The 17,351-nt window shown below is 46.1% G+C and overlaps 1 protein-coding gene across 1 annotated transcript in view; it reads right to left on the minus strand.

Moving 5' to 3' along the window:
• Positions 1 to 17,351, minus strand: part of LOC142857545 (complement C5) — a 115,723-nt gene that overhangs the window by 15,002 nt on the left and 83,370 nt on the right. Inside the window, exons 24-32 of the mRNA XM_075985976.1 lie at positions 16,802 to 17,014; positions 16,287 to 16,362; positions 13,473 to 13,632; positions 11,948 to 12,043; positions 9,560 to 9,731; positions 7,062 to 7,267; positions 5,469 to 5,621; positions 2,201 to 2,263; positions 769 to 850 (exon numbers count right to left, since the gene is read on the minus strand). Of these exons, the coding sequence (XP_075842091.1) occupies positions 769 to 850; positions 2,201 to 2,263; positions 5,469 to 5,621; positions 7,062 to 7,267; positions 9,560 to 9,731; positions 11,948 to 12,043; positions 13,473 to 13,632; positions 16,287 to 16,362; positions 16,802 to 17,014 (1,221 nt within the window). The remainder of the gene's footprint in view (positions 1 to 768; positions 851 to 2,200; positions 2,264 to 5,468; positions 5,622 to 7,061; positions 7,268 to 9,559; positions 9,732 to 11,947; positions 12,044 to 13,472; positions 13,633 to 16,286; positions 16,363 to 16,801; positions 17,015 to 17,351) is intronic.

Below are 17,351 nucleotides of genomic sequence, written 5' to 3' on the forward strand. Positions count from 1 at the left end.
CAACTAAAAATGATTTGTGATCTGGGAGATTTTAAAATCCGGAGATGGTAAAGCTACTGACAACAGCGGGTGCCGCTGTCACTGGAGATGCCCTCTGCTCTCAAACATCTGACCACTGAAGGAGGTAAGAGGGCCTCAGTAGTGTGCCTGGGGGTCTGGAAAGATGGAGGGCCGCATCTGTGGGTGTAGAATTTCCTGAAGGAACAGGCCTATTGTGGTCCTGGGGCAAGGGTCAGGAGGACAGGAACATCCAGGTGGACTTGACTTTGGACATGGAAATGCCAACAAACTAGCAGGGGCGCAAGAAGGTTGCATGCTTAAAGAAGGGGGGCACATTTTTTTTAAAGACCATAGGTTCTAGAGAGAGAGCAAAGACGAGGGAGGGAAAATGAGTATGGTTCTAAGAAACCTGTGGGAAGAGGGGGTTTCTTGGAATAGAATCCTCACACACAAGGCAGTAGAAATCCAAAGGAATATTCCATTTTAAGCCTTACAACGTGTAAGTTCTTTAGAAGTAACCAATACTAAGGCACCAACATTGAATACATTCAAGTTAGCTGCTGTATCACTTGATACTGGTTTGTAACAGTTATTCAAGTTGCATCTATTGTAACAAACGGTAGGAATGCGTACTTGGATGCCTACCTACTCAATAGCTAGATTAAGAATCTTCTTTTCACAAGTGTACGTTCCTAATGGGGGGGGGGGTGTTCTCCACCTGACATTTTCAAAGTGTAGCTAAAATACAGAGCACACAGGGCATCTTACCGTCAATGTCTTGGGTATCAATTTTCAAGTGAAAGCTGCAGAATTCCTCAGATACACTAGTTTTGTGAACCACAGTTTTTACCTATGTTGGGATATGGAAACAAGAAGATTCCTTATTAAATGGAAAAATGAGAAGGCGTTACGCCGTGCTCTAGCTGAGAGGAGAGGAAATGGCACACGTGGTCCATAACTCTACTGTGCAAACACAAAGAATCAGAAAACACTAAATGATGACTTTTGGCCAAGCACAGTGTTCACCTGGATCCCATATAGTCAGATCTGGAGATGGACTCCCCAGGCACCTGCTCCTTAGCCCATACAGTTTAACATCTTACCGTAATCTTAGCTAGCCTGAGAAGAGTTCTCCCAGCTCCACACTCTATCAAGGCAAGCAACTCCCTGTAAATGTGTCTGGACGAGTGTTTGCCAGAAATAGAAATACCAACAGCAACTAGGATTGTGGGAAATATAAAGAGCCCGTTTTCCTCTGTGCCACCGTGTAAATAGTCCTTGTAAATGTGTTAAAGGTGACAAATTATCAAAACACCAACAGAGAGAATTTCTACTCAGGAAATGCAGACTGTGTGGTCACACACAGAGATGCTATGAACCACACAAATCACATATGAGCCCCATGAGCTCAAATGCTACTGTAAAATTTATAAATCTGTGTACCATGTAACAATGGGGACATTTTCTAAGAAACAATTCATCGGGCAACTTTTTCATTGTGTGAACATCATACTCAAACTAAGATAACTATGACATCACTCACTGTTGCAGCCTTATGAGACTATTATATATAGTCAATGGTTGGCAGAAGTATCACAATGCAGTTGCACGACTATATGTAATATATACAAAAATTTTCAGAAATACAGAGGTTATGCATACAAGGACCACTAGTTATTATCCAAAATCAACTGTGAGGGCAGTCAGGACAGCAAGACAGAACTAGATAAGCAAACTCCACTTTATCATGGTGAACCAAGTCATATTCCTATGACTTTGCATCAAAGTGTTTTTTTTTTGTAACAGATGCTGTTGAACAATGCTCTTGTACCCTGTCACTTGTATTGCTTTAATAAAATGCTGATTGGCCAGTAGCCAGACAGGAAGTATAGGCAGGGCAATGAGAAGAGGAGAATTCTGGGAAGAGAAAAGACTCAGTCTGCAGTCTTCACCCAGACACAGAAAAAACAAGATGAGAATGCTTCACTGATAAAAGGTACCAAGTATGTGGCTAACACAGAGAAAAATTATGGGTTAATGTAGGATGTAAGAGTTAATAAGAAGTCTGAGCTAATAGGCCAACTAGGTTATGATTAATATAGACCTCTGTGTGTTTCTTTGGAACTGAACAGCTGCAGGACCAGGCAGGACAGAAACCTCTGCCAACAGCAGTGTTCCTTGGCACTAGTCAGATACTCACATGTACTGTTGCCAAGCCATTGCTATATCCTGTGGTGACAACGAGGTCATCATTGAGAGGTACCTGGGGGTGGAGAGAGAAAACAAGATTTCACTCATCATTTGATAGAGGGCAGAAGAGCAAAGAAAAGAGGGGGAGACCTGACAGCCTCCCTCTTGGTTCTTATGAAATTAAATGGATGACATTGGAGAATCAAATGCAGCAGGCACTAAAAGATGTTGGGGTCCCTTCCACCCCTCCTTTCATGTGTAAACAGGATGTCCTCCTTAGCATCTCATGTGCCAATGGGGATTGTTTTCTTTTCTTTCTCCCACCCTCTCCCTCCTTTCTTCCTTTTTTCTTCCTTTTTTCTTTCTTTCTTTCTTTCTTTCTTTCTTTCTTTCTTTCTTTCTTTCTTTCTTTCTTTCGAGACAGAGTTTCTCTCTGCAACAGCCCTGGCTGTCCTGGAACTAGCTCTTGTGGACCATGCTGGCCTCAAACTCACAGAGATCCACCTGCCTTTTTCTTCTCTCTCTCTCTCTCCTCCCTCCCTCTGTCCCTCCCTCCCTCTCTCCCTCCCTTCTTCCCTCTCTCTCTCCCTCCCTCCTTCCTTCTCTCCCTTCCTTTCTTTTTTTTTCTTGTTGTTTTTCAAGACAGTGTTTTTCTGTGTAGCCCTGGCTGTCCTGGAACTCAATCTGTAGACCAGGCTGGCCTCTAACAAAGAGATCCCCCTGCCTCTAGGATTAAAGGCATACACCACCACTGCCCAGCTGTGGACTGCTTTCATAAACATCAAATGCAAGGCTCTGAAGTGGCCACAAAATGTCTTTGATCCTCTATCACTTCCCCCTTTTCCCTCTCCTCCACTCTTGATGGTTCATCTTCCCATTTCTCGCTGGCCTGTGCTAATTTAAATCCAGGTTCCTCACTCCCGGCCTCTGGAATGCTCCCCTAAGTCTCTGGCCACTCCACTTAATCCCGCTACATATCCTTTGTTGTTCTCCTTCCTTCTCTGCTTAGCCGTTTCAGCTAAGCAGCCTTCCTCTCTCACAGACTCCATAGTTTGGGGACATTATTGAAGAGATGATTTTGATCAAGACTGATGACTCAGCTAGCTTCCCTTCCCTCCACACTTGCAGCATCCTGTTCTCTTTGCCTAGCATACTAGTGCACCTTCGAGTTCGTCAATCTATACTTTGAATCTTAGTAAATGGAGGGAAATAGGTCATTTCCTTTATTGTCCCCACAGGATGCAGTGCAGTTACTTAGGGAATGAGTGCTTGAGTTTTTATGGTGAACGAATCTGGGAAATGCTGTACCTCATCTGTTCCTCTTTCTCTCGGGGTACCATGCTTAGCAGCGGCCATGGATACCACATACAGCTGCATTTAAACTAGAGTGTCCATGCTTAGTCATCAACATCACACATTGCTTCACAGGGCACCTTCTAGGAAAAGCTGTGGCAGGGAATTCCAAGCTGGCTGGCAGCAGCCCAGGCTTCACGTGGAAGCAGCACTCACGGCGAGGTTGTGTTATTTTAAGATGGCAAAGGCTCTTCACATCACATCTCCTCAGGAGAGAAGTCATGCTGCCCACTGGAAGTAGGCTGTGACGGTTCCTTCTCATTGTCAGCTCAACACAATTAGCATCACCCAGGCAGAGTGTCTCAAGGAAGGACTTTCTGCTTTGGGTTGGCCCATGAGCATGTCTGTAGGGCAGTGTCTTAATTATGTTAATTTATACAGGAAGGTCTGACTGCTGTGGGCGGAGCCATTCTCTGGGTGTAAAACTGGAACGTGCTAGCTTCATGAACATCACTCACTGGACCTTAAACATCAGTAGCCCCTTACAGCTCTTGCCTCCTTTATCTCCCACGGCTACGGACTGTGCTCCAGAACTGAGTAGTTTGTGTCGGGTGCTTTACCACAGCCCAGGAAAGGGAAATAGGACACAGCCCTATGCCGCTCAGACCCACGGCTCCTCCTTAGAGCGTAGACTCAGAGCAAGTGTCTCTGGTGATTCCTAAATGTTCCCTGGGACAAAAGCGATCCCCCACCTAGGAGTCACAGCACAGCCACCTCCAGAGACCCAGAGGATGAGAAGCATGCGCATATATCATGTGACTGGTACGACTGAAAAAGCCATGCCCAGTGCCTACAGCCCTGCTGCCAGATATTTTTTTTTTAATCAAAATAAGTTGGGAAATCAGACTTGTATTTGAAATGTTTGCATTACTAATTATTGGCATAGATATAGGGCCATATATTTATTATTATATTATCATTGTTATATTATATTGTTATATTATCACTGGTTTGTGATTTTTGCTTTTTCTCATATGTATTTCCTTTCACAAGTGTGGCTCTGTAGGGTACATAGATAGTAAGGAGTATTATGGTTTAAATGCACTAAATTCACACATGATAATTAGAAAAAGGTGCATTCGGGCTGGAGAGATGGCTCAGAGGGTAAGAGCACTGGCTGCTCTTCCAGAGGCCCCGAGTTCAATTCCCAGCAACCACATGGTGGCTCACAACCATCTGTAATGAGACCTGGTGCCTTCCTTGCCAGCAGTACATTGTATGCTTAATAAATAAATAAATCTTAAAAAAAAAGAAAAAGGTGCATTCGCCTATGTAGATTGGCAGCAATAATAATAAAGAATATACTTTGCCTAATGTATCCTTTTCTTTGGGAAATTTTCAGAACCTATTAAGAGTTTTCCCTTTAAAATAAAAATCTATCCAGGACAGGCTCCAAAGCCACAGAGAAACCCTGTCTCGAAAAACCAAAAAAAATAAAAAATAAAAATAAAAATCTAGCCTTGGAAACAGACCTGGGGCAAGGAGTCTAGAGATTTAAGTCCAAGTTAGCCACAGTCTGTGAGCATGACCAAGGGCAAAGGGACCCAGAGTATGTACCCAAACTTGTCCTTCACATCTCTGCGATGGCATTTTTGTGTGTACTGTTACATATGACAAATGTCCTACCTTTTTCTCCATCTGGCTACCCCTCTCTGATTCTTCCAGGTTTAGTTCATACATGTGGACATATTAACCCCTCTGCTACATACAACCTCTGCCAGCCTGGACCCGAGGCCCCTCTGTATGACATGTGTTCGCTGCTCTTCCTCATGAATCACTGGTGCCTGTGATGTGATAGGCACCCTGCTTACGTGCCGCTGGCCGCCACTCAGTGCACGTTTGCATAGCGAATAAAAGCACACGTACAACAAGGATGCGAGAGACGACTTAAATTCTCCCATCTGACTGCAAAATATTTCAATTACCTCCACTGGCCGCCCAAGGAAATTCTTCTCCGTCACCTTATAATGGTAGAAATCCCCTTTGTGCTTGTAGGAGACGTTGATATCCATATTCAAATGAAGCTGTTTAGCCAGGAGTGAATATTCTGTCAGGCCCTCGATGGCGTTAATGGTATCCTGTCAACAGTCAGCAAGGCAGAAAGCGCATTTAGTTTATTTATGTGTGCTCAGTTTACAAACTGACCCGCTCCGGACAGGCAGCACTGTCTGGAGATGAAATCGCAGCTGACTGAATGGAGAGGCTGAGGGGCCCATTGTGGAGGGGTAAGGCTGATCATTCTCTCCCTAGGAAAGGCATTGTTTTCATCGGGGACTGGAAGGAAACATGGTCTCAGGTCTGGGCTCTCTACATATTCTGCGCATACATCCCCAGGAGGTTCACTCTGAAAACCGCCTCTGATGTTTTAGGATCGTCTCTCTCACCCTTTAGTCTCAGTTTAAACACCCCCACAGTGAGGCCGCAAACTATCCCTTCGTGAGAGTTTTAATGTTCATCTCTTGCCCTTGATAGCTTTCACTTCATAATATTTTTATTTACAGTTACTTGATTGTTTCTTCCCCACTATAATATAAGATTCATGGAGCGTACAGGGATCCACGTCTTCCTTGCTGTCCTTCAGTTCACATATTGGAAACTTAACGTCCAATGCGGCAATGTGGGGTGGGGTAGGATCTCATGGGAGGTATGAAGGTCATGAGCGCCATCCTCACAAGCAGATTAATGTCACTATCCTTATAAAAGAATGAATTGGCCCTCTTCTCTCCCCTTCCTCTCCCCCTTTCTCCTTTCTTCTCTCCCAACTTTTTCTTTCTCTTTGTCCTTCATGGGAGGATACAGCAAAGATGTCCTTGCCAAATTATGGCCCCTTAATCTTGGTCTTTCCATTCTTGAGAAACGTGAGCTATACATTTCTATTAATTATAAACTATAAAATCATAAATGTCTATATATTATAAAGTATAATTACTAATTATTATTTTTTTATGGCTGGCAGTGCAACAGGTTTGCTCTCATCCGCACAGGCATGTAATGTGTTATATGCATCATTATGATAGCCACCAATCTAGTAGTAAGCAATAGGAAGTTTTTAGTTCTACTACAATTTTATGAATCACGTTTATATTTATGGTCTGATATTGCCCAAAACATTGCTATGCAATACATGAATGTGTTTTATCCAACTGTATAACAATGGTAACAACATCAGGCATGATTGAAAGGCAGCTAAACATCATGCAGGAGAGGAATAGTTGGTACCTTTGCTTCCATGGTAACCACTACTTAGCAAACAGGATGTGATGTAATTGCTGGTAACCTACCAGCCTTCCATGGTCTTTAAAGACAATGAAAGAAGCACCCTGGCATAAAGTCAGGAAACATGGGTGCTGACTTGGCTCCTTGAATAAACCAATGTAGGCTCATGTCCGCTTCTGAATAATGAAGTCACCAGGACAGATCACCTCCAGGATGACTCTGTACCTAGGGTCATGGAGGCCGGAACGAATGTGGAAACTGTGGTGTGGGAAGCATGCACAGATGAAGCGGACACACATTACCTGGGTGGAATAAAAGCCGCCTCCATACCTCTGCTCTTCCGACAGCCACTTGATGATTGGGTTGACATAGTATGTCTCCTTCAGGTTCAGGCAGGTAAGCAAAGCATAGGCTGTGGTTTCCACCATACCTGCTGTGCCACTGTTGGGTCCCGGGCTATCTGCACTTTGGTGAGTATCTTTCCAGAAACGGTATATGGGTGGATCACCTGAGGACAACATTACGTTCATTAATAGAAGCAAAAGACGGAACTTGATGTAATCCTCACAGGTATGTGATGGCCTTCTTACCTCTACAAGCTGTCTTTGTCAGAACTTTGGTAAGTTTCAAACCTGGGACAAGTGGCTGAGGTGCCTATTTCACATGTCAAAGCAGACCAGGTCACCAGATTCTCCCAGCATCCCTCAGTGTAGGACTGGTATACTCCACCCTCTACCCTGAGATATGAGGAAGAGCCTCGGGCTGCCCTTCCCCCAGAGGCTCTTCCTTACAGAATCAAGACATTTTGGTTACCTTCCCTTTTGTACCTTTGGCCTCCTGCCTACTGTACTTGGTTCCCCTTTCTCCCTTTCCCTCCCCACTCCACATGGCCCAGCTCAGTCTGGTCCTGTCCACTCTGGACCCTCCTAGATGTCCCTGCTTCAGGCTATGCTCTCCCTGTTGTCTTCAGTTTCTCCCCCACCATACCCAGCAGCAGTCGTGCCTTTTCTTTCCTTTTTCTTTATTTCTTTCTCTTTTTATTCAGACTTCATCAATGTAGCTAAGAGAAAATGAGATCCCACGATACAGTGTCCTTGTCTCCATTGTAGGAAGGCACACTCGCTGGAGAGCACAGACGGCTGACAGATGCTGGAGAGCACAGACAGATGGCTGACAGATGCCGGAGAGCACAGACGGCTGACAGATGCCGGAGAGCACAGACAGATGGCTGACAGATGTTGGAGAGCACAGACGGCTGACAGATGTTGGAGAGCACAGACGGCTGACAGATGTTGGAGAGCACAGACAGGCTGACAGATGTTGGAGAGCACAGACGGCTGACAGATGCCGGAGAGCACAGACGGCTGACAGATGTTGGAGAGCACAGACAGACGGCTGACAGATGTTGGAGAGCACAGACAGATGGCTGACAGACGCCGGAGAGCACAGACGGGCTGACAGATGTTGGAGAGCACAGACGGCTGACAGATGTTGGAGAGCACAGACGGCTGACAGATGTTGGAGAGCACAGACAGACGGCTGACAGATGTTGGAGAGCACAGACAGATGGCTGACAGATGTTGGAGAGCACAGACAGGCTGACAGATGTTGGAGAGCACAGACATACGGCTGACAGATGTTGGAGAGCACAGACAGACGGCTGACAGATGTTGGAGAGCACAGATGGCTGACAGATGTTGGAGAGCACAGAGGGCTGACAGATGTTGGAGAGCACAGACGGCTGACAGATGCCGGAGAGCACAGACGGCTGACAGATGTTGGAGAGCACAGACAGATGGCTGACAGATGTTGGAGAGCACAGACGGCTGACAGATGCCGGAGAGCACAGACTGCTGACAGATGTTGGAGAGCACAGATGGCTGACAGATGTTGGAGAGCACAGACGGCTGACAGATGTTGGAGAGCACAGATGGCTGACAGATGCCGGAGAGCACAGATGGCTGACAGATGTTGGAGAGCACAGACAGACGGCTGACAGATGTTGGAGAGCACAGATGGCTGACAGATGTTGTAGAGCACAGACGGCTGACAGATGTTGGAGAGCACAGACGGCTGACAGATGCTGGAGAGCACAGACGGCTGACAGATGTTGGAGAGCACAGACAGATGGCTGACAGATGTTGGAGAGCACAGACGGCTGACAGATGTTGGAGAGCACAGACAGACGGCTGACAGATGCCAGAGAGCACAGACGGCTGACAGATGCCGGAGTGACTGACAGATGCCGGAGAGCACAGACAGGCTGATAGTGGAGCAGCAGATAGAAAAGCTGGGACTCAGGACTAACTGACTGGACCAAGCCCCGTTCCCCTCTTTTTCTCTCCCTCCCTCCTCTGCCTCTGTCTCTCTATTCCTCCAAACCCCACATGCTCAGAGAGTCTCTCAACCAAGGAAAGGCACCAAAAGCCCAGTTCTACATTCTTGGTGGCTACTGCAGCTTCCTCCCCTGAAGTTGCCAGCTGCCCAAGTCCCTAAGAGCTCAACTTTAACCATACTTGGATACAAACATCATTACCCCTCATCAACAACCTAGAAAATCTCCCTGTTTTTGTTTGTGGGCCTGGCTCCTCCATCTTCCATCTCTGGGACTGGAAAACTTACCCTTGAGGTGTTTTGTTCAAATAAACAGGTTTTTCAGTTTGGCTTGAGGTGGCTTACAGTGTTGATGGAGAAACCCACTATTGGGTGGGTGGGGGCAGAAAACCTGATGCCCAGGATGCAGACTCTTTGTGTTTAGTCAGCACCTGCACACTGAGCAGCGGTGTGGGATGAGTCCTACCTTTAACCGAAGCTTCCCTTTTCAGGGCTGAGACAATTGAACGAAATTGCGGGTGGGTTTTGTCTCCGAGGGAAAGAGCATAGGCCACGATGGCCAGTGTGAAGGGGCTCTTGGACGTAAGGGCCTTTGCAAGCAGGAAGGAGTCAGCTTTAGTTAGTGCTGTGTCGATTTTCTGGGAAGAAGAACAGAAGACAATTAACTTTCTTTCTTCAACATCAGCTGGTAAACTGAAGGGAGCTGTACTGAGATTGTGGGAAAATTGCTGTGTGTGCGCGCGTGCATGCGTGTGTGCATGCGTGTGAGTGTGTGTCTTGGGGGTATGAAGACCCTGGAGACCTGTGTATACAATCAACAAAGCAAATCCTTTACAGAGAAGGGGTGGAGTCTATCTCAGAAGAAACCACGTGGTTGTACAAATTGGGCTGTGCTTTCTGCCACTGAGTTCCTGTTTGCCTTGAGAAGTTTGTCTCTTGAGTTTCTCACTCCATCACTGGACCAACCCCTGAGGAGAAGTGACGGTGTAGACAGGATTTTCATTCTGTCAGCATAGCTGAGACAGTCACGTGTTCCAAAGGGTCATAGCAAAATAGAATAGAACCACACAGTAAAAGGACGGGAGCAGCCAGAGCTCTCTGCCCCTCACAGTGCCTAGGAAGAGTCCCTGCCATGTGCTGAGGTTGCCAGAGAGCCTCGATGAATGACAAGCCTGGCTCATCTCACTTCTGACCTGAGCCTCCTGTGGGCATGACTGTCAATCAGCACCCAGACTACTGGGACCTGTTCGTGTTGATTATTTTCTCTTAAATGTGTGCACCAATGCTTATGAATGACCCGAACAGAAGAAAGCTTTTGTGGCTCCCGTTCTACAAATTCTCTTTGGAAGCTGAAATCCCAGCTCAGTTCTGTAACCTGATTTACAGGACCAATCAGTTGACTTTGGTGTTGCAGACAGGACTGCTTCACCTCGGAACAGAGCTCTGCCTTCAGCCTTTTGTTGTCTGTGTTAACCTTTGGAAGCTTCTGTGACATGGATTCCCAATGAACCTGGGGCTTCCTAGTAGGCAATATTGGCTGCCCAGCAACTCTCAGGGATCCTCCCGTCTCTGCCTTCCCAGGGCTGGGATTGAAGGTGTGGTCATGTCACAGCTAGCTTGTTATCTTCATGCGGGGGATCTGAACTCAGATCCTTCAGTGGTAAGCACTTAACTGACTGAGCTATTCCCTGCCTTCCACACCGCGAAGCCTCTATGTTATTTTAAATAGGTGTGTCTTCTCTTTACTTCCTTAGCTTCCAAGCAAACAAAATAATAAGACCCAAAGAAGTAAAAATGTGATTGGATTCCGGGGAGTCTCTACAACGCTGAAGGCAACAGCAATGGGCACATCATAGAGGAGATAAGAATGGAAAGCTAGGGACTGGAGAGATGGCTAAGCAGGTGGAGAACACTGGCTGCTCTCGCGGGAGATCTGAGTTGGGTTCCGAGCATCCATATCAGGTGGCTCACAGTCACCTGTAACTCCAGTTCCAGGGACCTGACGCCCTCTTCTGGCCTCTAAGGTGAACATACAGATAAGCAGGCACACACATATACGCACAAAAATAAATTTTTAAATTTAAAAAGCAAGGGGAGCAAGACATATTGACTCATTCTCCCGTCACAGTCCCAGGTACTATCCTGGCTCTGCGATTTAGCAATGGTGACGTTGAGGAATGGGGGTCACCTACCTTTAAAGTCAACTCTGCCACCTCTTGGTGAATCTACAGGTTGGACTAGGTGCCAGAAATTCTGTCACGGTTATGAAACCCTTTGATTCTGGTTTTAAGGTTACTTTCTTTTTTTGTTTTTATATATTTTTTTAATTTTATTTTTGTGTTAAGCCCCTTGGAATTGGAGTTAAGATGACTATAAGCTGCCTTGTGGTGTTGGAAACTGAACCTGGCTCCTCACAAGAGCAGTGTGTGCTCCTAACTATTGAGCCATCTCTCCAGCCCCAGGATATTTACAGTTACAGTGGTTAGTCTTGTTTCGTGTAGCTTAGCAGTTATGGTCTCAAAAGAGAAGTCAGTTAGAATTGCTTTTTTTTTTTTAAAGATTTACTTATTTTGTTTTCTGTGTTCTGTCTGCGTGTATGCCTGCAGGCCAGAAGAGGGCACCAGATCTCATTACAGATGGTTGTGAGCCGCCATACTCAGAACCTCTGGAAGAACAATCAGTGCTCTTAACCTCTGAGCCATCTCTCCGGCTCCCAAGGTTACTTTCAAGTACGTGTAAAGCAGTGAAAGAAACCTCTGAAATGAAGCGGACTCTGACAGTGAGCCCCCACCCCGCAGCTCTCTCCCCTCCCCAGTGCACCCTCCCAAGTGCGGCCAAGAGAAGTGCTTCTTACCATCAGGGGGCAAATGTCCATAGACTTTCTAATTCCTATCACAGAAAAGGCTGTGAGATACAAAGCGTTCTCCTGGGCTTCCGCAGGCAAAGTGCCCTAGAACAGACAGCGCAAACGACATTTTCAAAGTGAGATGATCTAGTCGTCCGAGTCGCTCTTGGAGCCACCTCCATGTGTCCACACTGTGCAGTCCAGCCGGATTCTCGCGGTTTCCGACAGCCCTGAGGTTTTGCTGGTGCCTCCCTTGGAGCGTCTCCCCATCCTCACCTGCCAGCTTTACCTCATGATTCATTACCACGTTCAAGTTCACCCTCTTCAAGAGCCTCTTAACGGACCATGTCCGCTAGGAGGCATCTCTTAAGGCAGGGGTAACCCAGTGCCAGGCTCACGGGGTCTCCAGTGGAGCTGATCTACCTCCCCACGAACAGTCTAATTCTCTATGAATGGACTTTAATCTCTCTCCTCCTTTCTCCCTTCTCTCTTCTCTTCCCATTTCTTCCCTCCTCTCAACTCCAGAATTTAAATTTCCAGGCATAATAGTTATAATAAAAGTGTTCAGTGTTGCTCGCCATCAGAGCAATTCAGACATAACCACAGGGACACACTATCTCACACAGTGGCCACAGAGACGACAGAAGGACAAGAGGCAAATGTGCACCATCGCTGGGAAATTAGCACAGTCGCTGTGAGACACAGTGCAGAGTCTCCCAAAAATTAAAAATGGAAGTATGGAGATAGCAGTTCTACTCCAGGGTCTACATCCAGGAGGAAGGAATTCGACCTCAAAGACACATTTGCACTTCTGCATGCACTGCAGCAATGCTCATAATAGCAAGATTCAGAATACACACACTCACATACATGTGCACACACGCACACACGTGTGCACACATTTTAAAAACAGGTTTTATGTCATAAAGACAAACAGTTTGGGTGAAAAGGAGAAATAAGTTAACTCTGAGGAAAGATCCAGACACGTTTCTGGCCCTCCTCCGTCTCCCAGGAGTCACACAGGAATTTGGTTTTTCAGTTCCTCCAATCTAGACTTGGTCCCCTGCTGCCAATGAAACTGGGTTTGCCTTTCACTACAAGGATTACACTCTTGAAAATCCTTCTGTCTGACTTGTACATTTATTGTCAACCTGGTACCATCTACAGTCATCAGGAAAGGAGCAGATGAAGGCTGTCTAGATCAGGTTGGCCTGTGGGCATCTTTGTGTGTAATTATCTTGATTACACTAAGTCGAGGTGAGAGGACAAAGCCCCCGTGGGCGGCATCATCCCCTGGGCTACGGTGAGCTGAGCACCAGCATGTGGACATTCACCCTCTTCAGTGCCTGCTGCCATGACAACCCTGAGCTGAACACCTCCCAAAATTTTCTTTTGTTGGGATATTTTATCACAATGAAACTAGGACAATTATATATATTTTTTTCTTCTCTTCTTTAGTCCCCGTAATACGATGGGAATAAAATGGGAGTCTGTAAATAAAACCAGTGCTAATTTACACATTTGATTGCCTTACCTGTAACTTTACGGGCATGTATTGGGAATTTTCCTGGAAAGATCCATTTTCCAGCTGACACTTCTCAACCAGCCACAGCAGAGAATTACAGATTGAGTTTTGGTCCTGTTTCATGTACTTGGCCACTTGCCCAAGGATTCTCAAAGCGAACGCCGTTAACCTTTGCAACACAATCACACAGACTTTAGAACACAGTCTCCCTTGCCTTCCTAGTTACATAGTGTGTCTTTGCGTGCTTTTCTTCTTTAAAAGAAATTAGAGTGGAAGACACAGAGTTCCAGAGTAAGCCATCCTTTTACATGGCGACAAGAGAGGACATTCGAAAATCGGCAAGCAGCACCTGAGTGATTATGACACTGCTAGCTAGTTCTCAAAACGTTGATGCTGGTGAGAAAAACCAGAACAAAGCAGATGACAAGTTGAGTTAAAGGCCACGGAGGGAGGCAAACAGCTTGGTGTCAACGCTGATCGCTAAAAGTGAGATAATGCAGTGGAAAAGCATGTGGCCGAGCTTCCTGGGTCTGAGCTGTTTGTCTCCCTAGTGTTTGTCTCCCTTCTGTTAAGCTCCACCATGGACTCAGCATCTGCCATCTGACCAGGAAGATTTAGGATGTCACCTATTTAGCCAGAAAGACCAGCCCACCAGCATGTACCCCAGACTAACCGTGAGGACAGGAGTCGTGACCTTGCTAGATGTCACTAGACCCTCTGATGTCCTTAAGACTCTCCTGTCTTGTCATCTTAAAATTTTGTTTTAACCTGTATTTTTAAAATGTATTTTAAATGAAAAAATTTCAAGAGCAAAAAGTTTTCAAAAGTCCCAAAGCACAGAAGAGCAGTTAATAAAAGAAAATCTCCTCTGTGTCCCCGTCCATCTTCCGACAGGCATCTGCTGCTTCCAGCTTCCATGCTTCCAAATAGTTAATGGAAATCTAGACACTCCCAGTCTACCTACCAATCCCATCACATTCGGTCATCAGGATTCGTATCTTCCTGTCCTTGGGGCTATCTTATTTAATATCTTTTGGTGATCTTGTGGTGATCGAGGCAGAATCTTGCTATGAATGCCCTGTGAACTGAGGCTGGGCAAAGAACTAAAGGCCAAAGGGAGGGGCTGAAAAACCAGCTGATGATTCTGAACTCGTGGAGGATGGGGGTTCAGTGAGGGGACAGGAAAGCACGTTTGAGAAAGAGCTATGGCTTTGGAATGCGTTGTATTTAGAGTTCTTCACGTCCAGACACCTGGAAATGCAGCCCTGTGGCCAGGAGAGAAGTTAGGTCTCTGGACATTGATTAAAGACATTGCTCAGGGATTCATTTACACAGAAGTGTGGAGGTCACAGGCAAAGATAAGATTGTGCAAGAGAGATCACAAGAAATAAGAGGCCAAGGTTGTAATTCTGGGAACATCTAAAACTCAGTGATTGTAACTTGCTGGGCATGGTGGCACATGCCCACAGCCCCAGCACTATGGGGACAGAGCCGGAGAATGGATGCAATCCAGGCCAGCTCTGAATAATAGGTTTCAGACCAGCCAGGCTACATAGAAATAATCTGTCAAAAAGCACTGAATTATTGCAGAACTCAGGAAGGGCGTCTTATGCAATAGACGTTATGAGGTTCTTGGCACACTGAAGTCTTGCTTTATCTTCACTCTTTGGGAGCATTACCTTACAGTGCAGCCCTGCTTTGAACTTCTGCTCCTTCAGCCTCTTCCTCCCAGGTGCTGGGACTATACGTCTGCACCACCATGACCAGCTATCTGATTTTTTTTATATGTTAAAATTAAGTATCTTCCAAAGGGGGAAAAATAAATAAAATTAGGTATCTAGTCAAAGTAGGAGGACATGTTTGAGAACACTGCTGTGTAAATGTTTGCTTCATCTAGACTGTCTTTCCTTAGATGATCACCATCACAGAAGCTACCCCTCAGTGAATAAATTTTTATTGAAGATACAAGGTCCTCGGAACACGTGGAGCCACCCACATACATATACAGATAAGGGAAGTAAGCGAGAAAGTTCGTAAAAAATGGGAAGAGGGAAAGGAGCCCATGGGGCAGGACTCAGCAGCGCTGGGTGCAGTGGTTTTATATAGAAGGAGACAATGGAGACCTCATTAAGAAGGACACTTCCAGTAAGTCCCCGAGGGAAATAAGACGTCTGGTCTTGCCCAGGAAGGAGCATTGCAGACAGAGAGGGGTCAGTGCAGAGACCCCGAGGGGGAAGTCATGTCTGGTCTTGTGTGTTTGAGAAAGGGCTTGCGTGGAGCATGAAACAAGATGGATGAACGAGGGAGAATTGAGCAAACAGTGGTTCTCACTCTGGATGAGCTGAGAAGAATCTAAATGGCTTGGAGTGGTGAGGCCACTCCAGCTTCCTCGCCGAGTGTAAACCCAGGGGAGCAAAGTCTGAAGCCAGAAGGATGAAAAGAGAGAGGGCTGGCTTACATCAGAATGCTGAACTTGGGGAACAAAATCCAGGCTCTCTTTGAAGGAGCAACCACCCCAGTTAACTAGGTCAGATCTGGGCTGTAAGGGAAAGTGAGGTGTGTGGAGGGGCGTCAGTCAGAGCAAAGGGAAGGGACGTCACTAGGGACGTCCTTATTTATGAGTGTGTGCACGCATGACAAAAAGAGAAACTGTGGAAGTCAGTTCTTGCCTTATAACACGTGGGTCTTGGTGATAGAATTCAGGTAGCCTGGCTTGGCAGCAAGTGCCCTTACCCACAGGGCCATCTCCGTAATCCCCTGGCCATTATTCTTAATGAATGAACCAGCTACCGTATGAGAATATGAGAGAAGTCTGTTACTCACCAGGTACTGGCACTTCCCCCTTTCCACATGCTGTAAGAATAGTCTCTGTTTCTGTAGGACGAGATGCTCACCAGCCCTAAGGAGAACCAGAAAAAAGAACACAGCGCGTCACAGGAGTGCTGGGTCAGTCCAGGGGCTGAGCCTTCCTGCGTGTGAGCGGCTATTGTGGGTTCTGTGGCCAGTATTCCCAGTTTCTCATAGGAAGTCTCATACTCGAGTTGGGGATCAAAGCGAACGTTCTGCTCCCATTCAAAGAGGAAGGGAGCAATCCTCGGAGGATTCTGGAAGGTAGAGGTTCTGCTTCCTGGCCAGGCATTTGGCGAGTTAAGCCAGAATGCCTCAGAAAGAGTTTATCTCATGACTTTTTTGTTGTTGTTGCTAAAATTCTTTTACAATTAATCTTATATATATATATATACATATATATGTATGATTCATAGTAATTTAAATATTTCAGGAAATAAAATATTTGCTTTAAATCTGTAAGATGACATATAAAACAATTTTTTTTTTACCTTCTCTCATTTTTTTCTGCAGGCTCTGTTTCCTAGCTAAGGAATCAGGATAGAACATGTTCCAGTGGCTTCCCGCTTCCAGGTAATGGAAGACATAGAACACGGGGACAACACTCATGATCTCTGCCTCCGCGCTCCCACTAGGCAGGTGGGTCAAGATGTCGATGCCTTCCTTACTCAGAACTGTGGACAGGAACTCCCCTATAAGCAGTCCTGAAACACAAAGAGACCCAAGTAGACACAAACACTCTTTACCAGCGTCCAATAGTGTGCTCTGAAGAGGCAATGACCACGGTCTTCATTCTTCCCTATGAGCAGTTTGTCCTGGAAATGGCGGGAGAAGGCCGGATTTGATTGGGAACATGGGCTTTTGGTGGTAGGCAGAGTGATACAGGGAGCACATGGAGCACGGTCAGGTGCAGACATCGCCAACCATGCTGCCTGATCCTCAAGTGAAGGAGGGTAAAGAAGCTGAAGAGGAAAGGCGCGGACTTCTGGAACCAGAGCAACGCTCTGCAAACGTGGGCAGATCAGTTTCTTATGTATCTAA

Source organism: Microtus pennsylvanicus, chromosome 9 (genome assembly GCF_037038515.1).
Source record: "Microtus pennsylvanicus isolate mMicPen1 chromosome 9, mMicPen1.hap1, whole genome shotgun sequence".
Classification (NCBI taxonomy): domain Eukaryota; kingdom Metazoa; phylum Chordata; class Mammalia; order Rodentia; family Cricetidae; genus Microtus; species Microtus pennsylvanicus.